Source organism: Neolamprologus multifasciatus, chromosome 10 (genome assembly GCF_963576455.1).
Source record: "Neolamprologus multifasciatus chromosome 10, fNeoMul1.2, whole genome shotgun sequence".
Classification (NCBI taxonomy): Eukaryota; Metazoa; Chordata; class Actinopteri; order Cichliformes; family Cichlidae; genus Neolamprologus; species Neolamprologus multifasciatus.
This window is the reverse complement of record NC_140448.1, coordinates 4,846,130-4,868,010: the sequence shown is the minus strand read 5'-3', so window position 1 is coordinate 4,868,010 and position 21,881 is coordinate 4,846,130. Positions and strand designations below refer to the sequence as shown.

The window sequence follows — 21,881 nt, the reverse complement described above, 5'->3', positions numbered from 1 at the left end:
TGGGCAAAGGCCCAGCCATCAGGCTCTCTCTGCAGCTGCAGTCACAACTGACAACATACAAAAAGGACGACGACCTGATGAATTTTCTTTAAAAATATCATTTTTAAAAATGGCTGCCAATATTTATTTCAGACAGGTTGACAATAATTACAGTTTACGGCATTCAAAAATCATGTTCAGCACTCAGCTGTTTTAGGGAGTACACCAAATACCATGTGTTATTATAATGTGGTCAACGGATCTTCACTTTGTCACAAAGTTCATCTGCTTTTCATGTTGGTGCATTTCCACATCTCATTGTTCAAGCAGCAGGTTTATCCTGAAAACATGCATTTTCCCCCCAAGGCTGGTAAGGCGTTAGAATATTCAACAGTTGCTTTGGTTTCAGACGTCAGTGATTGTGGCTAAATGCACATTTTTTCCTCATTTTCTCAAAAACAGATTCACTAACTGTCAATTTGTTTCCCGTTTTACTCTTAAAAAATATTACAATACCATTTGCTTCCATTGGGCTGGAGAGGCATCTGGGTGACAGTGATCACAACTTTGTACAGTTTGTTAAAAATCTACTCTACTATGTAACAGTATCTGTGTGAGGTGACCTGCACCCCTAGTGTCTGCTCAGTAGCTGAACATCTGTTGCGCAGAACTGCTTTGCTGCTGAGGGGTGGCTGGCTGGCTCTGGCTGGGCCGGCCTGGATCTGGGCCCTGGCTCTGGGCCTCCTGACTCTCCCCCTGTGCACCCTCCACCACTGGAGTGACCTGGCTGCCCTCAGCTGCAGGTACAGGCCTCCACGCCAGAGTCGGGGCCTCTAGCTGGTGGCCCATGGGGTTGACCAGAGTGGCGAGGTTGATGAAATGGGCGACGGACTGGGGTGTCCCGCCTCCAGCAGGACCTACAGTCTCTGGGATGAGTTCTGCAGACCGGTTGTGCAGCATAGCGGAGCCGCTGACTGTGTCAAAGGTGACCGTGAGAATGGAGTTGTCCAGTGTGAGGGGCCGGTCGCTGGCTGTCAGGTGGCCCACGGCGACAGGCTGCAGGCTGGTAAACTGGGCAGGGGCGTGGCTGGTGATGGGCGTGACCGTGATGTTGGTCAGTCCCACTGAACTGTTGGGGGAGGAGGCTGACGGAGCACTGGGGTCGGTCAGAACCACCACCTGAAACGGCAACAATGGAATCAATTGCAAATCGATGATGAAAGCAGCTCATCTGCTGCTAAAGCACAAAACTGTTGTTATGATCTGAGTTTGTGAGGAACAGCAGCTGGCTGAGGTCGTGAGTCAAGCTCCAGCTGACTGAACTGAATCTTATTGCATTCACACAGCACCAAATGACAACAACGGTCACTTCAAGGTGATTTATATTGTACAGACTTTACAATAATGCAGAGAAAACCCCAACAATTAGACACCACCCAGTGATCAAGCACTTGGTGACAGCGGGAAGGAAAAACTCCCTTTTAACAGGATGTTGCTGCTGCCGCTCTCCCGGCCTCTTGGCTGCACATGTTAGGAAAGTTCCAGAACAGAGGCCAAATATAAATTACTGCAGCTGGAATAAAAGTCTTATATTGACTCAAGTGGACAGAAATAATGTCGTAAACACATCTGAAAAATGGAAAATAAATAAATAAAATTAGAAACTACGTCTTATTTCACATTTTTAAATCAAACTATTTAAGCATCATGCCACTTTGTGTAGTTATATTATTAAAATTGTTAAAGGTGTTTGAGCACATCTGTAATCACAAAGCCTCAGCTGTCAGTTGTGGCTTCAAGCGCTGCACTGCATTTGTGTAATTTCATAACACCGTCTTCACAGTAGGAAAACAATTGTATATTATAAATGTAATCATTTTGTGGTTTGACTGTGTGTGTTTTACACCTGCTTTACTCAACAGATCCACATTTCATCCTATGATTCCCAATGAAGTCATAACTACTAGGTCAACAATTACAAAAGTCGGCAATTTATTAGGTTGTGTAACATTATAGCCCATTCAAAAAAAAACTTTATTAGACAACTGCCACATTTTTAGACAAATGCCACAGTTATTAAATGATGACTTCATATCAAATAATCAACAAAACAAGTGCAAATCCAGATTTATTCTGCCTTTCATCGGCAATGTCGAGCCAGCCGCCGTGGGTGACTTAAGGGCTCTTCAGGGAGAAAAACTTCAGTCTGTGTTTTCCTTTTTAATCAGGCCGCCTGCCTTTGTCCACTTATCGTGGTGTTTGTGGGGAAAGAAATTGGACACGTTATTGTAGCAACAAAGCAGAATCTTCTGGGGGAAACGTGCACACGTACCTGCTGGATGCTCTGTACAGCAGAGCTCGTCTCAGTCTCGTCACCGACAATGACGGCGTTGAATTCTGACATGGCTTCGTGCCTTGGTTCAGCAAAATCGACGTATTCATCGGACTCGGAGAGCTCCGGCTCAGCTGAGCTTCTCTGCTTCTTCTTGGGGTGTCGGGAAGGTCGACTGGGCCGCTCCTGAGACATCCCGTCTTTTTCCATGGTCAGAGAGGGCTGCAGGAGGAAGTGAAACATCTTTAGTGTGCAGAAAAATGCAGATTTTAATGCTGACACCACAGACATACTTAGACAATATGGTTTCTTGTTGTTTGTCAGTGTTTCCATAGCTACACCTCCCTAAAACCACCTCGTTTGTCAATAAGGTCAAAGTCAAATTTATTTATATAGCACATTTCAAACAGCCGATGCTGCACAAAGTGCTTAACAATATAAAAATGGCATTAAAAAGCAACAATGTAATACAATAATAACAATATAAAACAATAATAGGACAATAAAAGAATGAAAACAATAACTAAAACTATTTAAAATAAGAGCAGAATGCCTGGGTCATAGTGTGTTAAAAGCCAGGGCATAAAAATGTCTTTAGTAGTGATTTAAATTGTGTTTGTGCAGATCTCTGGGACCTGTCACAGAGAAGGATCTATCACCACGAGATTGGAGACAAGTCCGTGGGATGGACAGCATCTATTCTGAGCTCGACCTTGTGGTTTTTCCTGGAGCATAAACAGAGAGGAGCTCAGACAGGTAAGAAGGCGCTCGGGCGTTAAGAGACTTAAAAACAAAAAGTAAAAGTTTAAATCGGATCCTGTAGGAGACAGGAAGTGTAAAGAAGCTAAAACTGGGGTTATACGCTCTCTCCGTTTGGTACCAGTTAGCAGTTAGCAGGCGAGCAGCTGCATTTTGGACCATCTGAAGACGATGGGTGGAGGCCTGGTCGAGACCGTCTGTGGTGTCAGAAATCCAGAATTTCATTCTAACCTGCACAATGCTGATAGATGACTCATTCATTGACAAATTTTCCTGAAGATCATCAAACTCGTCGAGTCTCACAGACACCACCTGTAGGCATACAGGAGAAGGACAGCATTTCAGGTCAAGTCTGCCGTTCGAGTGCTGTAATGTGGGTCGTTTCCTCTCCGGTCTGACCCCACTCACCTCGGGATGTTTGCGTCGCAGGTGTCGGTTCATAGAAGCGCGAGTGGACACCTTTGTCCCGCAGAGGTGACACGACTGGGCCTCTACCTTTTCGTGGGTCAGGTGGACGTGCTTCTGCAGCATGTACTCGGTCAGGTATTTCTTATCGCATGTGGGACATGTCCACGTCTTACCCACTGCAGCAGCAGAGAAGGAGAGGTCAGCTCAACAGCATCAGCTAGCATGAAGCCTCAAATTAAACCCTATCATATTCAATGTTGTGTGTAATGCACTCCAAAACATCTTTGCTTTGTGTTGTTGGATTTGTGTTCGTACATATGAAAGATCAGATGTTGGTGTGTAGAACAGCAGAACTGGTAATTATGTGAACGTGTTTCAGGTCAATTTATGGAGCAAAACTAATGTAACGAGTAGTGTAACAAATTATTTACTCCATTATCATTTTGCTCAATAATGTATCAATCTCCAAGTCCTTCTCTGTCTTATTAAACTTTTGTTTAAGAAAGAAAACATTTTCCTAAAAATTGTTTGTAACTTTGCTTCATAGGTGTAGCTACTACTCTGACTGGCTGCATCACCACCTGGTACGGCAGCCGCTAACGCTCTGGACCAAAGCTCTGCAGAGGGTGGTGAGGACAGCACAGCGCATCACCAGGACTGAACTGGCAGCCATGCAGCATCTCTACAGACAGCGCTGCACGAGGAAGATGCAGCGGCTCCTCTCTGATCCAGCCAGACTTTTCTCAGTCCTGTCGTCCAGCAGGCGGTTCAGGAGCATTCAGACCCGCGCTCGCAGACGCAGAGACAGTTTCTACCCACAAGCCATCAGGCTTTCGAGCTGCTGACGTTCTGCACGCACCATTACACACTCACTACAACTACAGGACTCTACACACTGTCACTTCAACAAACGCCACTTAAATGCTCGTTGCACAAGTTTTGCACAACATGCAAATACCAACTTAAATTTTTTCTCTCTCTTTTTCTCTTTTATCATCATCATCAGTATTATTATTATTACTGCTATTTTCTTCTTAATATAACGGCACACTTTCTACATGTTCATGTAAAGCTGAGGAGCACGAGCCAAAGAATTTCATTATGGGTAAACGTGGCTACACTGTTTCTCCGTACATGACAATAAAACTTAAACTACTGTTTAGTTAGCACCATGTAGCTAACATTACGCTAATCCAAAAATAGCAGGCGTTTACATGAAAGGATACAACGTGCTTCTTAAATCATAAGGTCCTGGCAGCAGCTGCATGTCACAGTTTACCTTTGGACCAAACTGCTTCGCTGTAACCACACGATTTTAGCCTTTATGCTAACTTAAGTCAACCTTCTTATTTTTGGGATCAAACAAAAGTTTCTCTTTCTTCTATTCATCAACAACTAATAAGAGCTAACTTACATTTTCAAACTACAACAGTTAACATTAACAGCTAAAATTATTTTTGGTAAAATCACTTTAAATTATGACTAAAAGAAGATATTACATTACTACATATTGCATTACATTTGAAGATTATAAGTAATAAGTTGCTTTCTGTGTGACTTTATCAGCCTCTCACTTCATTATGAAGGGCTTTGGTCCAGTCTTGTTTACAATGTATTTATGTTTCTGATTTAAATGTAGCAGGAAAGTAGATTCAGATGAAAGAGTTTCATGTTCAGCTTGTAATAACCGAGTAATGCACAGCAGTCTGGTTTTATGACGCCACAGTGACATGAAATACCTGTGTGGATGAGCTTGTGAGTCTCTAGTGTCGTCCTCTCACTGAAAGTCTTTCCACACAACTCGCACATGAAGTCCTTTATACCTGCAAGCACGGTGACACAAAAACAAGCACTGAGGGATAATGACGTGATTCTGTTAGGTGTGCTCGGTTCTTAGTGCTTTTTTTGCAGTATACATCCTTCATGTTTGTGACACACAAACACATTTTCTTACTGCAATAGAGACAAGTGAGAACAATCAAGACAATTAGGGTAAAGACTGTGGTGGGGCTACACAGGGGTGGCTGTAGCTCAGGAGGTAGAGCAGGTCACCTACTGATCGGAAGGTTGGTGGTTCGATCCCAGGCTCCTCCAGTCTGCATGCCAAGTATCCTTGGGCAAGATACTAACCCCAAGTTGCTCTCCGATGCGTCCATCGGAGTATGAATGTGTGTGAATGTAGTTAGAAAAAGCACTAAGTATAGATAAAGAGCTTGTGAGAATGGGTGTGACTGGGTGTGTCATGATGTGGCATGTTGTATAGAGCGCTTTGAGTACTCCGGGAGAGTAGAAAAGCGCTATATAAGAATCAGTCCATTTACCATTTACCATTTACACAGACAAAAAGAATTACAGCGGTTGTGTGTGTATGACTGAGCATTAGTGCAGGTGTGTGTCTGTGTGTGTTACACTAAGGTAATGCATTAAAATGAGCTCTATGTGTATACACTAGGGCTGCCACGATTAGTCGACTAGTCATGATTATGTCGACTATCAAAACCGTCGACGACTGATTTAATAGTCGACGCTCGTTTGAAGCTTTGTAAGATCACAAAAGACGCAGGAATAAGTAGTAGGATTTAAGAGTGTAATAACGGACTGAAACAGAAGATGGCAGCACTGCATGTACAAGGATGTCAGCTGCCGTTAAACCCTGAAGAAGAAGAAGCTGTGTCCCAGAATTCATAGCGCAGCCCAGCTCAGTTTACAACAATGGCGGCAGCTAGTTAGTTTTAATATTACTCTTATTATTCTTTCTGGGTCACAAAATAAACGTTTAACATATTTTCAGGCGAGAATGTAGCTGTGTAAACCTCAAATATCTGCTCAGTTTATCAGGACACCACATATTTTCAAAAGCGCTCCGACGTTTTCAGAGACGTCTGTTAGCCACTAGCTCGATAGCTAGCCGGGGGCTAGGCTCGCTAGAGCCGTGAGAACACCGGACTCCCGGCAAATTTTCAAACCCACCGCCGTCTTTCACTACTCAGGTTAAACATGATATATAAGTCACTTAGATAACTTAAAAATGTTATTGTTTGGCTGTTTTTTAGTATTTTATTTGTTCCTGAGTAAATCGGTTTGGCTGAGATTAAAGTTATAGTTTTTACACAGCTGAATAAACATCAAGCAGACAGCTGATTATCAGAAGTGTGAGATGCTGGAGAATTTACTCCGGTGTCCTGTTATATTTTAGATAGCAAGGAGTTTATTAAACTTCACCGAAACAATCTGCAAATTTCATTAAAATTTAATAAACTATCATCTTGTCTTTATTTTTAGTTAGCACCTTAAACACTTAAAGCTGTAAGCTAATGATAGTTATATAAGAGCAGATGCTGCTGGTGCAATAAGCTGTACGTTTTACGTCCAATGGATGATGATCTGATTAGTCGACTATCAAAATAATCGTTTGTGGCAGCCCTAGTATACACACACATTCTCACTTACCTGTGTGTCTCTTGTAGTGTTTCAGCATGTTGACCTTTTGGGCGAACTTGCGCTTACACTCCTTGCACTCGTACTCTTTGATGCCCTTGTGGAGCTTCATGTGGTGCCTCAGAGCATGTTTGGTCTTCATACCTGGGCAGGCAAACGTTGACACAATCTCAGAATAATTCAACCACCACCAGTTCAAGTCTACTTGTTCAGTTTACACGGTGGGAAAAGAGCAATGAGGCGTGCGATGACCTTTCCCACACTCTGCGCACAAGTACTCCCGGTTGTCGTCGTGCACCCTGAGATGCTCCTTCAGCATGTCCTTTCTTGCAAACGATTTGCCGCATTTATCGCAGCCGTGGCTCTTCACCCCTGGATGAGTGAACAAACATCTTTTTTTATTGTGACGTTAGCATAGGAACGTGCTGTCCTTGATTACAACTTTCAGCTGCTTTGCTGAACAGAGGAACATTTTTATGCCATTATTTTATCAAAACACACATTTTAGCATTAAAAATGTGACTTCAATTAAAATCTTGTGGGATTAGCGTTTGGATGAAACATTGCAGAAACATAAAAGATTTTGCAGATTACCAGTAGTGTTCATTTAAAAACCTTACACTGGGTGGTAGGCGAATAAATTTGTTAGAATAAACATTTCACCTGTGTGGATGATCTTGTGCCTTTCCAGATTTCCAATGCTATTGAATATTCGCCCACAAATCTCACATGGATGGATGTACCTTTAGGAAAGAGCGAAACATTTGAAAATGATTTCTGCAGATTTTTCTGACTTCATAATTATTTAGTACCTTTATTTTGAAAAATACACAGTTTGTGCTAAAAATGACATCATTTCCTTTTAGGTGCAAGTCAGCAATTTCAGCTCTCACATGCATGAATGATTAGTAACTAGCACTCAATGGCTGATGCTATCTTTCCTCCTGTGAACATATTTAAAGGAATCAGATGTATTCTTCTCCTCACCAGATCTCAAAAGTACTTCTTTATACAATTATACACAAGACCCACAAGACTGTGACTGGCATTTGTACTTGCTCGCTTCCTACAGTCTTACTTCTGCACCGAAGGGTCGGGCAGCTGCTCTCGGTGGATGACCAGGTGAGCGTTGTAAGTGGCTTTGAGTGCAAAGCGTCGGTTACAGATCCCGCAGCCGTAGGCTTTCTCCTTGTGCTGCTCCATGATGTGCTTCAGGTACTCTTTTCCTTTTGCAAAGGACAGCTGGAGACAAGAAGCAGGACGTGTGTTATTTGTGTGGGACACAGGGATACGTGGTGCTCCATGTGACTGCAGAGTTTCTCCGTGACAGTCGGAAGATTGCTTACTTGGCATTTCTTGCAGTTATATTTATGGTGCTCTGGGTCATCTTCATCTTCATCCTCGTCTGTTTCGTCACTGTCGTCCGCTGAGATGCCGATCTTCTTGATGAAGACTTCCCTTTCCTGCTCGTCCATTAAGGCGATGTCCTGAAATAAAAGGATGTCATTCAACCTGACGAACGGCAGGTATCTGGAGAGCACCTGAGCATTTCTGTGTTTATCTTTTCTTATCTGAGTAGCAGTGCTTCTGATTTTTTTTTAATATGTTTCCTAAAAATGAGAATTTGTCTTTAGCCTAGGATGCAGCAGTCTAATGTTTTTAACCTATAATTTAGAGAAATGGTGAGATTCTGACTGAGGACATGTAAATGTATAGAATAATACTGAATCAGAGATGGAGCACATTTTGATACCTGATCTGAGTCAAAGTGGCATCCTTGTAAATCCTTGTGTGTGTGATTAAAGTGGAAACCAAGTACTCAAAGGCCCAAAGCCAAAAAATCGTTCTGAATTTGTGCAGCTAAATGTGCAGCGGCGCTGTTAAACGAGTGGAACAGACTCTACATACAGTGGTGCAGCTTTCATCCTAGAAATTCATTTCATCCATAAATCCTGCATTTTTGTAATATACTGAAACACAAACTCTTTGATCTTGTGATGAAACAGCAGCTTCTCTGTGAACGAATCCTTCAAAAGGTCTGATAATGTTGCAGGTTTCACCTTGAAGTGCACGTGAATGTGGTCTCGGAGGACGTCTACACGGAAGAACTTGCGGCCGCAGATCTCACAGGTGTACTTTTTATCGCCGTGAGTCAACAGATGCTTGTTCATGTTGCTCCTGCAGGAGAACACCTGCACACACACACAGAGACACACTGCAGTGAAGCAGGTGCACGATGAAGTGATGCCACGAGCCGACGTGTGCAGACGGCTTACCTTGCTGCAAATGGGACAGGGTGACGGCTCCTTCCTATACTTGGTCCCTTCTTCTCCATTGGCCTCCAGCTCCTCTCTCTTCATGTGCTTTGGTCCTGTGCGGATGGATTTGAGGTTTAGTTTAGCGGAGAGCGTCAGGGCCAACAGGAGAAATCCATCTAAACGGTGCAAAAATGCACCAGGCTGCTCAGCTCTGACTTGGTCATCTGTGTGTTTGTCGAATCCTTCTCAGTTTTATGAAATCGTTTACACGGTGAGATTCGATATGATTACCACTAACAATGCCAGAGTGATGCAATCATATGAACGGCTGCAAATAACTGTTTTATATCATTTGTTGCTGCCTGGCTAAACTCACAAAACAACAAATCACTTAATATTTGCTAAACAGTGATTAAATAGCTCTCATTGTACGGTTAAAAGTATTCTCTGAACCCCTACAGTAAAGCATGGTGGTGGCTGCATCAGGCTGTGGGGGATGTTTCTCAGCAACCGATCAAACCAGCTGGAGTCGAACACACAGAACAACCTGCAGAGATCCGACCAATAGTTTTGCTTACACAGCACCAGGTCACAGTTGCCTCGAGACTCTTCCTATTTGCGAGGACCCAACAATAAAACAGAGAAAACCCCAACAATCAAACGACCCCCTATGAGCAAGCAGGAAAAACTCCAGCAGAACACGGCTCAGGGAGACGGGACAAAAGAGACACTGTGGAAGAGCCTGAGATTAAAAACGACTAATGATTAATGCCGAGTGTTGTGTAAGCACACACAGAGTGAAATGAGGTGAACAAAGCCTAGGCTTATTGTGCCATAGCTAAGGAATAGCTCAGAGTCACATGACTATAAGATTTATCAAACGGGAAAGTTTGAAGCCTAATCTTTAGAGCAGAGAGGGCGTCTGGTGTCCAAACTGGAAGCTGAGGGGCCTGAAAGCTGAAGGCTCTGCCTCCCATTCTACTTTTAAATACTCTAGGAACAACAAGTAGGCCTGCAGAGCGAGAGTGAAGTGCTCTACTGGGGCGATGTGGTACTATGATGTCTATAAGCAGTGTTGGGAAGGTTACTTTTAAAATGTATTCCATTACAGATTACAGATTACATGCCCCAAAATGTATTCTGTAATGTATTCCGTTACGTTACTCAATGAGAGTAACGTATTCTGAATACTTTGGATTACTTAATATATTATCATGCTGTTTACAACTACATGAATGTACTATTGCTGTGATTTATTACTGTTACTGAAGGTCTGCGGCTCCGAACCGTAGTAAAGGGACCTCTGGCTAATACGGTGGGTTCTGTGTCGGCTCGTAGCCAAAAACTAGCTTTACTTTGTTGTCTGGGTCACTTTGCTAGCAGAGACAGAGAGAGGCGTTGAAAGGCTGCTCCAACAGAACTTATTGTTTTTGGAGGAAAACACGAACACGGTGTACAGTCGAGTCTTAATAGCTTACTTACAACTGGGCTTGTCAGGCTCTCTTCTTGGCTGCAGTGGTTATTATTATATTTACATGCTTCCAGCTCCCGTTTCTGCTCGATGACAGCTCGTACTTTTCCTTTTTCTCCCTCCCTCGCTCACAGACACATAACGTGTATGGCAGTCCATTCTCCCTGCAGCACGGACTACACTGCCCATGATGCTACATTCTTTAGAGCTATACCTGTAGCATTCTGCCTATTAGCTTAGCACAACAACAACAAGAAGGCCTCTCTCACCCAGGAAACACGCGAGAGAGAGAGCGTCACCCTGTAACCATGGCAACCGTAACGCTGCCGCCTGGAACAACAAAACGTAGCTGTCAAACAAACCCAAACAGTCCTGACCCGCCACAATATGAAACAGGGAAGTACCGCCGTGTAATCCATTTATTTCAACAAAGTAACTGTATTCTAAATACCACCTTTTTAAACGGTAACTGTAACGGAATACAGTTACTCATATTTTGTATTTTAAATACGTAACGGCGGTACATGTATTCCGTTACTCCCCAACACTGAATATAAGATAAGATGGGGCCTGATTATTTAAGAAGCTGTTTGAGCTACATGGACACATGAACTTTGGAGTAGTTTGCAGAAAATCTCTTTGTTCTAAAAACCGTAAAGGTTCAAGCCTACAGAGTCTCCAGTTGCAGACTTGACTGCCAGACGTTTCCTGTTTCTTGTATAATCACGGTGACGGATAAGACGAGCGGCACGACTGCCTGGGAGGGAGTTTAACTATCCATACTCTGATTTATTTATTCCTGTAGTGCTTTTCATCAACCATAAAAGGCACAAGAAGCATTTTGCTCTCATCATTCTAGTACTGTGAAAACAATAGCAAACGCTGCTCTGTGTTCTCGTGGACTCACCCAAACCGTGCCTCCTGTGGTGCTCCTGCATCACGTCTTTGCGGTAGAACATCTTGTTGCAGATTTCACAGGAGTAGAGCTTCTCGCCGTGCTTCTTCTTGTGCTTGGAGAGGTTGCTGTTGGTGGAGAAGAACCGCGAGCAGATGTCACACTGGAACGTCTTGTCGTCTGGAGTGAAGGAAAGAGAAGAACATGGTTAGAAATGCGATCAGAGACGAGGGGGAAAAAGAAAAGAGGCAAACCTACCTGTCCGGCAGTTGTGGAACTTTAAGGCATTTTCCAGGCGAAAAGATTTCTCACACGTGTTGCATTTGTACTTGTACTCTTGGTCAGGCTGTTGGGGGATAAACACACGACGTCATTAACCGCCAGAGTGGCTGAAACCCTCGATCCGGCCGTTCGAAACGCACTTACCACGTTCTTGCTGTGCTTGTATGAGATGTGCTGCTTCAGGCTCTCCTTACGGCTGAACAACTTGTCACATTCATCGCACTTGAACAGCTTATCACCTGCCGACCACACATGAAGGGACCTTTTAGTAAACACACTCCTCCTGAATTGAACTCTATCTGGAGATGACGCCATCGCAGCCACAACGATACCGTGAGATCGGATGTGTCTGTTGAGGTTGCTGCTGTTCTGGAAGACCTTGTTGCAGCGGGGGCAAGCGTAGACCTTCTTGTGCTCTCTGGCTCTGTGCCTCTTCAGGACAGGCCCGCTGTCTGGAGCGCTCAGTGGGCTGCTGTTCTCTGCCGCTCTCGTTCCCCCCTCTGATGCTACAGGCTCCGAGCTCACCAGTGGGGGCTTCACATCTGCACACATCAGGAAGCCAACGTCAAAGTCGATGGAGCAACCGTAGATGAGCTCGCGTTCCACACTTGATCGTTTTACGCCCTTATTGCAAAATTAATCATGTTCATTTTTCACCTCAACATTCTACATGCGATGCTCTTTAATGACAAAGTGATGACGTTTGTTTGAAATATAACATGTGCATAAATATTCACAGCCTTTGCTCGATACCTTGGTAGCTTGGAAGCACCTTTGGCAGCGATTACAGCCTCAAGTCTTTTTGAGTATGATGCTACAAGCTAGCACACCTATTTTTGGGGCAGTCTTAAATAATCAGGCCCCATCTTATCTTAATGACCTTGTAGTACCATATCACCCTATTAGAGCACTTCGCTCTCGCTCTGCAGGCCTACTTGTTGTTCCTAGAGTATTTAAAAGTAGAATGGGAGGCAGAGCCTTCAGTTTTCAGGCCCCTCTTCTGTGGAACCAGCTTCCAGTTTGGATTCAGGAGACAGACACTATCTCTACTTTTAAGATTAGGCTTAAAACTTTCCTTTTTGCTAAAGCATATAGTTAGGGCTGGACCAGGTGACCCTGAATCCTCCCTTAGTTATGCTGCAATAGACGTAGGCTGCCGGGGATTCCCATGATGCATTGAGTTTTTCCTTTCCAGTCACCTTTCTCACTCACTATGTATTAACAGACCTCTCTGCATTGAATCATATCTGTTATTAACCTCTGTCTCTCTTCCACAGCATGTCTTTATCCTGTCTTCCTTCTCTCACCCCAACCAATCACAGCAGATGGCCCCGCCCCTCCCTGAGCCTGGTTCTGCCGGAGGTTTCTTCCTGTTAAAAGGGAGTTTTTCCTTCCCACTGTCGCCAAAGTGCTGCTCATAGGGGGTCATATGATTGTTGGGTTTTTCTCTGTATCTATGAAGCGCCTTGAGGCGACTTTTGTTGTGATTTGGCGCTATATAAATAAAATTGAATTGAATTGAATTGAATTGTTTCCCACTCTCCTTTGCAAAATCTCTCAAGCTCCAGCAGTTTGGATTGGGATTGTTGGTGCACAGCCATTTTCAGATCTTTCCAGAGACGTTCAGTCAGGTTCAACTCTGGGGTGTGACTGAGGGAAATGTCTAAAGCCACTCCTCTGTTATCTTGGCTGTTTAGGGTCATTGTCCTGTTAGAACAGAGGTGGAGGAACTGCAGGTGTCCTGCAGGTTTTAGATGTGTCTTTGATCCAACAGCTGATGTAAATGGCTAAATGACCTCCTCAACGTGTCTTGAAGTTCTCCAGACCTGGTAATGAACTAATCATTTGATTCAGGTGTGTTGACCTGCAGGTTTTAGATATCCCCACCCCTGTGTTAGAAGATGAACCTTCACCCTAGTCTGAGGTCCAGAGTGCTCTAGCAGGTTAACATCCACATCATGCCTCTGTGCATCGCTGCATTGACCGTTACCTCCACCCTGACTAGTCTCCCAGTTCCTGCTTCTGAACAACATCCCCACAGCGCGATGCTGCTGCCACCAGGCTTCACTGTAGGGATGAGATCATCCACGTGATGAGTGGTTTCACTTGGCATTCAAGCCAAAGAGTGTAATCTTTGTTTCATCAGACCAGAGATCTTAGTTTCTCTGGTCTGAGCGTCCTTGGGGTGCTTTTTGGAAAACTATAGGTGGGCTGTCATGTGACTCTTACTGAGGAGTTTCTGTCTGGCTTCTTGAAAAAGTAGAAAAGTACTTGACACACGTGAGATCCCTCTTTTGCCCCGGTGGTGATTTGATACAGCGCAGATTTTTCCACTTTGGAAAAGTAATTGCATGAAGGGACAACATATGTTTTTTCCATTAACCCTTTAAGACCTACCATAGAACCAAGTCCACCAGAGCTTATATTATATGTTTACATGCTGTGGAGCCATTTTTGGGAGCATTTCAAGTTGCTATACATCAATACAACCATTAAAGCCCAAATTTTAATAATATGTCTGCATTAAGTGCATAGTAATTACATAAATTGCAAAAAAGTGCAATAAACTACAAAAAAATGTAAAATCGTTTTTGTTTTTTTAACATATATTTCTAGTTAGAGAAATTTAAGAGGCTTATCCCTCAAAACTGTAAATACAAAAAAGTTGCACAAAATAGTTTCCCACCACAGGAAATTTATTTTGAGTGTCTTCATAGTTTTATTTTTGAAATACACCAATTTTTATATACTGCAGGAAAAACGAAAATAAATATTATAATGCAAATTTGCAAAAAAGCAGCATATGCATCAAAATAAACTATTTCCAGCAGTGCAATATGAGTCCTAAGCATCCCAGAAACCACACAGAAAGTCATAAAGTCAAACATAACTTTTAAAAACACCAGTATAGGCTCATGAGGCCCTGATGGTAGAAAACTACATTTCCGCGAAAATGACGTCACTTCCGGTTTCGGGCAGGTCATGGCAGACATGCGATAGTTCGTGCTGATGGATGTAGGAAGTGTTATGAACAGCTGATCAGATCGGCAAAGCGTGTTTCTGGAATATTATGTTTTTGTTGCTGCAAGTGCTTTTTATGCAGTTTTTGCAAAACTATATGTGGAAGGAAACTGTGACCGAGGACAAGCTGATGGCATAAGATGTAAGTACAACTCCTCAGGTTTCATATGCAAAAAAAATTATTGCGCTAGCTCACGTGGTTGCAGAGCTACAGGGATTTAAAAGTAGTTGCACAAAACGGAGCGTGCCGCTCTGACCGGCTTTAAAGGGTTAAGTAAACCAGAGACCTGAGACATTCCTGCCTCGACGTGTTTAGTGGGCACACATCTTTGTTCAGATGGACTGTGATTGGTTGGTGACTTTGTGAGCTGTATGGATACAAGGAGCCTCGTCTGCGTTGACACTGGGCGATTCACCTCAGCACTGCAGGATCTTCATGCATTAACTGTCTTTGTGTCTTTTCTGTGTTGTTCTGTGGTGCAGACGCGACTCCAGGACACTTGTTGCTTTGTTCTTGGTCAACATTACTTGTTACAGCGGACGATGATCTGCTTCAAAGAACAAGCTCTTCACCTCCTGCTTTGCTACACATTTGAATTTGATCTGTCTTAACGTCGTGATTATATCCAGAAACTTTGACCGAGGGAGCACTCGATCTACTTTTGCTTTGTGTTTTGACTGGTGCAGCATGCATTCTAAATATCATGTGATCGTCTTCATTTAACCGCTGCGAGCCAGAATATGTTTCACCAAGTTTCTTTTTGCCCAAGCCTGACTCTCTCTTTCTTCTCACCTCTGTTTTTGCTTGCTGCAGCTGCAGCACCGGGCCTGCGTCCTTTAGCCCTCCTCCCTCGGCTGTGCCCTCTCTTGGGGCTGGGCTGCGCTGCAGGGGAGCTGCCCTCCTCCTCATCAGGACCAACCAGGCATTCCCCCTGGGGCAGGAGTTGCTCCGCTGGAAGCACCGTTACCGTCTTTACCTCGTTGAGGTGGCTCAGCATGTCGCCTGTGATCCACAGAAAAGGGGTAGATGAGTCAGCGTTTTGTTCAGCTTTTGAACGGGTGAACATGTGGCGTTCACTCATGCTGGACTCGCTGCCAGAACAAAAAGCTGCTGAAAAATTGATGCAGTTAAAAGAAAAAAAAGGATTATAATCACAAACTTAGCTAAATATGGGAAAACATTTCAAAGACGTGAACTGGAGGTGCTGAGTGTTTTTGATGATCATACCTGTGCTGCTGTCTTCAGCCGCTGGAGGCATGTGGGCTCCACTTTTCTCTGAGATCTCCGATTTAGCAGATGGAGCTGTCGCATCTGATTGAAAAAGAGAAAAACCAGAAGATGTAACTCTCACAGTTTCCATGGTACCCCAACAGCATCTGTGCTGTAACCAAATCTACCAGGTGGAGGCAGCGGTGGCTGAAGCGGGGGTTTCAGCATGGGCTTCTCCATCTTCTTGGCGTAGAACGCTCCATACCAGACTCTCAGCTCTGTTCCTGGCAGCACATCCTGGGAAACACAACAGCGGCAGGTGGATCAACAAATCAGTCCGCTTACAGAGGCGAAGGAGCCGCGCAGGTTTCAGGTGGAGGAAGATACCTGGGAGGTGTTGAAGTAAACTTCGTCGTCCTGCTGGTAAGCCGTCAGATTCTGGTGCTTGTGGTCGCTGGCAGGTCGCACCAGCATCATCCAATTGCAGTCCTCCTCACTGCTGGAGTCCAAACACACCACTACACCGTCCTTCTTGAAGATCTGCCCGACGACAGAGAGAGGACCAAGAAGGAAGTTAAAGTTAAAAACCACATGCACACGTACAGTTTAAAGCAGGGGGTTTAAGTGCACCTTCAGGGGGAACGCTCCTTCCTTCTCCAGGTGGGGAACCCTCTTTGCTTCAAAGGGCCCAAACCGAGTCCTCTTGACCAGCCGGTGCAGGACAAACACCCCCTCCTCTCCATTCCCCATCTCTCTGATCTCCAGGCTGTCCGGAAGAGACGACCTGATCCAAGGAAAGAGCAACATGGCATAAACTCCTGATTACTGTCTGTTCAGCATGTAAGCTAAAAGCATGATAAAAGCTCAAACTCTCAACTCTCCATCATCACCAATCACAACCCCCAACCTGCTACTGCAGACTCCTCCCAGAAGCTTCTTCCTGTTAAAACAGGGACTCTTGCTGCCGCTGTTGCTAAGTGCTTGATCACAGAGGATGATCTGGTTATTGTAGGGTCTTTACAATAACAAGGCCAGCCTCCTGCCTGTCTGCCTTCTTGTGATCCCTTAGTTTCAGCATCACTTGATTCAGTATGCTGATTACTTTGCTAAAATGCTGAAAAATGGTGTGTCCTCCCCAATGATGCAAAATATCAGAGAACGAGAGAAAACACAAACAAAAAAAGAAACTGCAGGCTGAGGCTCGAGGAAGGCAGCTGTATGCTTGTGAGAAGAAAGCATAGAGTGAGAAATCTATTATGTTTAAAGGGTTTAAAAAGTTCCACATTTAGGATGAAGCTTCAAGTGGCAGAAACACAACCACCCACAGTGGGATACTTGGACAATCTCAAGGTCTAGAACAGCAATAAGGTGACACATGAATGGGGTTTGTAATTTCACAGGTCAGGATGACGTCAGCGCTAGCAGGGATCGATGTTTCTCCTTCTTTGGTTTTGCTCTGATTGGATCTTTAAAAAGAAACTTGAGTTCAAAGAATGGCCCAAAGCCCCACCTGACACCTCCAGCTGTCACTCACCGAGCTCGGCTGAGGACGAAGGAGTCCTGGACAGTCACCACCGGCCCAAGTTCAGGACACTCAGAGTCATGGTACTGGCCACAGTCCTCGCACCCTGTCAGATACACACATCACATCTGTCTTCATAGTGCTTTAACACACACACACACACACACACACACACACACACAGAGTAAGGGCTGGAGTCATACTCACAGATGAACTCATCTGGTGTCTGTTCAGCCATTATGCCAACCTACAGAGAGGGAAAGTGTTTGCATGTTTACCAGAAAGCAGGCAGAGAGCAGAGCAGCAGCCGGGTCGCGCTCAGTTTTACTGCATTTACACGAAGGAAGTACTTTAACGAGTGTTTCAGGATGTAACTGAACTTCTGAGCCTGCTCATCGCTTAATGTGGGACCCTTCAGGTGTACGTGAATGCATCAGCCCTACCGGCTGTACACTAGTGTCTTATGAAAACATTAACTGGTTTTTGGTCTACGCGAAACAGTTGACGCGTGTATTTGAACATATGCAGCCCGGGGAATAGACGGGATCCAGGATTTGAGTCGTTCCCAAACTCTAGCCGGGTTTTAACTCCGATCTGAGCGGCTCCTCTTTGCTAAAATGTAACAAAGAACAGTCGGCATGGCGGATGGACCGGAGACGCAAACCCCCAAACCGGAGTCAATGCTATTCAACGGCCGCCAGTGTGTGGTGGAGGCGTTTCGGGTAAACTCGGACCGAACCGGACGGATCAGCTGCACCTTTACTACCAAACTGCGTCTCCATTTGGTAGAAAGGCGGCGTGTATTGGTCGGGAAACACGTTACCTTTTCTGCAAAACCCCTTCATTTACCAAATCCTGACTCCGGGTTCCAATCCGCTCCAGAAACGGCGCAGGACCGGAAACGAGCTGCCCCGACTGCATTATGGGAAATGTAGGCGCAACACAATGGCGCCAACCTAGGACCTACTACCTCATACGTGTAACAGTTTTTAGTCTTATAGAAACTACAGAAGTTAACAAAAGTGTGCACAAAATACTAAAAGGCAGCATGTTAGCGTATGCTGCTGCTTAGAACTACTTTATCAAACGTTTCGCTTTGTTTCAGTCTAACAACACATTCAATGAAAATTATATTTCAGTGTCAAGAAGCTTTTTACAATGTTGTCTTTATACCAAAACGTCTTTCTATAAGCAAACTGATTAAACACATGGAACAGTGCGAGCTTACTAAAGTGTACCAGTTAAATATTTGGAGTTTCTTTGACATTTTCTCTCTTTTGAATTTTTGATTAATATGGACTCTTTTTTGAGATTAGCCCACTTATTATATTTGTTATAACTTCACAGTTACTAAATTCTAATATGATAAACTATATAATAAAACTGTAACTTTGTCTCCTTATGTTAGCACTCAGAGTGGGCATGTCTGAAGGACTGTACTAACAGCTGACAGATAGCCTGTCATAGTTGTTGGATGAAGTTGTGATAGTCTGGACATGTGCGGAGGACAGATAGTGAAGGTTGGACCATTGAGGCAATCAGTTGCCTTAATTGTTTGAGATCTGACGACAACAGACATTTACTAGTTGTTCTAGGGGATTAGAAAAATATAGACATAAGGCACAATACACTCACCAGCCACTTTGTTACATCCAACTGCTTCATTCATTTATTCATGCAAAGATCCAGTCAGCCAATAACATGGCAGCAACTAAGCTTATGCTTCTTCCTGCTCCTTTTTGAACATGAAAGTTATTTGTAGTTGCGGTTGCTCGTTTTCCTTTTGTTTTGCTTTGTTCATTTGTCTCTTTTAATTCGATGTTGTTGTACTTTTTCAACATGTTCAAAATAAAGATTCAATCAAATCAAACTCAGTGTGTTGAGGCATGTACAGATGGCTAAGACGGTCTGTTGAAATTCAAACCAAACATCAGAAGGAGGAAGAAAGGCGATTAAAGCGACCTCCATAATTGTGGCTTTGTTGTTGGTGACAGACAGGCTGGTCCGAGTACTTCACAAACTGCTGATCCCACACAACCATCTCTACAGTTTACAGAGAAAAAGTCAGAAAAAGAGAAAATATCCAGTGATGTTTATTTTAGGTTAAAGCTGAATGGCCAGTCTGGAAAACTGTAAATCAAATAACCACTTGTTTCAACCAGAAGAGCATCTCTGAAGGCAAAACCCTGCGGCAGGTTGGCCACAGCAGCAGAAGACCACACGGGGTGCCATGCTGTCAGCAAAGAACAGGAAACCAAGGGTACAATTTGCGCAGGCTCACAAAAACATAGCCTAGTCTGATGAGTCTCAATTTCTGCAACCACATGTGGATGTGGAAGTTAGTATAAATAACACAACAGCGTGAATCCACTCCGTCTTGTATGGTTCAGGCAGCTGGTGGGGATGTAATGGTGTGTGGGATAGTTTGTTAACACTTTGGCATCGTTTAAATGCTCGAACCCATCTGAGCATTGTTGCTGCCCAGCCTTTATCGCCACAGTGTATCCATGTTGATAATTCACCGTGCTACAAAGCTCATATCATATCTGATGTCTTGAAAATGAGTTCACTGCACTCAGATAGCCTTGACAGTCAATCCATTAGAGCCCCGTGGTGCTGTGGTGGAACATGTGCAGTAACTGTGAGAGGAGTTATAAAATCTCTGAGAAATATTCCCAACACTTTATGAAATTTATGGTGTGAAGTAGGGATGCACCGATACCGATACCGGGGCCGATACTGTAAAATGTGTGTGTACTCATACTCGTAAAAGTTAACCGATACCATGAACCGATACTAACTTATTTCATTAATCAGAGGGTGGCTTGTCATTTCTGTTGTAGTTTTTTGGATTGGCCACTAGGGGGACATCCCGCGCTAAACAGGCACAGGGTTAGGCGAGTGAGACTGGCAGCTCCAGATAAAAAAGAGAAACTGGAGGCTGATGTAGCTAGGCTAAACAAAATGTCAGCAGTGTGGAACAGCCAACTTTAACTCAGGTTTTGGAAAAGCGATGAAAAATGTCAAGAGAAAATCCACAGGCAGTGTGTGTGTGTGTGTGTGTGGTAGAAGTATCGTTTTTTTGTACTCAGTATCGGCAAGTACTCAGATCCAAGTATCGGTATCGTATCGGTTTGAAAAAATTGGTATCATTGCATCCCTAGTTCAGGCAGCTGGTGGGGATGTAATGGTGTGTGGGATAGTTTGTTAACACTTTGGCATCGTTTAAATGCTCGAACCCATCTGAGCATTGTTGCTGCCCAGCCTTTATCGCCACAGTGTATCCATGTTGATAATTCACCGTGCTACAAAGCTCATATCATATCTAACTGATTTCTTGAAAATGAGTTGACTGCACTCAGATAGCCTTCACAGTCAATCCATTAGAGCCCCGTGGTGCTGTGGTGGAACATGTGCAGTAACTGTGAGAGGAGTTATAAAATCTCTGAGAAATGTTAGGGATGCACCGATACCGATACCGGGTATCGGGGCCGATACTGTAAAATGTGTGTGTACTCATACTCATAAAAGTTAACCGATACCATGAACCGATACTAACTTATTTCATTAATCAGAGGGTGGCATGTCATTTCTGTTGTAGTTTTTTAGATTGGCCACTAGGGGGACATCCCGCGCTAAACAGGCACAGGGTTAGATGAGTCAGACTGGCGGCTCCAGATTAAAAAAGAGAAACTGGAGGCTGCTGTAGCTAGGCTAAACAAAATGTCAGCAGTGTGGAACAGCCAACTTTAACTCAGGTTTTGGAAAAGCGAAGAAAAATGTCAGGAGAAAATCCACGGGCAGTTAAAATAACAGAGGCTCTGACTCATTTTATCACTCTGGATGACCAGCCAATGCCGGTCGTGGAAAACATAGGATTCTTCTCAGCATACTCGAGCCGCGATATGAAATTCCCAGCCGCCCACACATCAGGGAGATAATGGTGCCAAAACTTTCTGAAGAGGTAAAGACAAGCAGTGTGTGCGCGATGTCAGTCCTCGGTTTAACGGCACAGTGGACTGATGATCCACGGGCAGATGAGGAGTTCATCAATGCCAAATACTTTCGTTATTTTGTTTGTTTGTTTACAATATGGACACTCTGCAACAATTTAAAAGTTTATTTCATTCTCAAACCTAATTTGTATTTATTTTATTCCAAACAGAAGTGTTTATTTATTATTCTGAAAGCTCGAGACAGTGCCAATAGTTCAGTGATATTTTGTTAAATTACAATGTGGAGACTCTGCAATAATTTAACAGAAGTGCTTATTTTTCACTTGAATTTTTTTTGTGGTCACTTTTAT

General features: G+C 43.8%; 1 protein-coding gene across 1 annotated transcript; it reads right to left on the bottom strand.

Moving 5' to 3' along the window:
• Positions 1-82: 82 nt before the first annotated feature.
• Positions 83-21,860, bottom strand: prdm15 (PR domain containing 15). Its single transcript, XM_085174001.1, has 24 exons — positions 18,399-21,860; positions 17,783-17,822; positions 17,588-17,681; positions 16,684-16,837; positions 16,441-16,593; positions 16,242-16,350; positions 16,072-16,155; positions 15,637-15,846; positions 12,155-12,364; positions 11,967-12,061; positions 11,799-11,886; positions 11,553-11,720; positions 9,193-9,287; positions 8,977-9,108; positions 8,263-8,403; positions 7,995-8,158; positions 7,580-7,659; positions 7,169-7,288; positions 6,929-7,060; positions 5,218-5,301; positions 3,479-3,654; positions 3,302-3,382; positions 2,312-2,533; positions 83-1,158 (listed from the first exon to the last, which is right to left on the bottom strand). Exons 2-24 carry the CDS (start codon positions 17,811-17,813, stop codon positions 622-624), a joined length of 3,360 nt encoding a protein of 1,119 aa, XP_085030127.1. The 5' UTR covers positions 17,814-17,822; positions 18,399-21,860; the 3' UTR covers positions 83-621.
• Between the last annotated feature and the right edge of the window lie 21 nt (positions 21,861-21,881).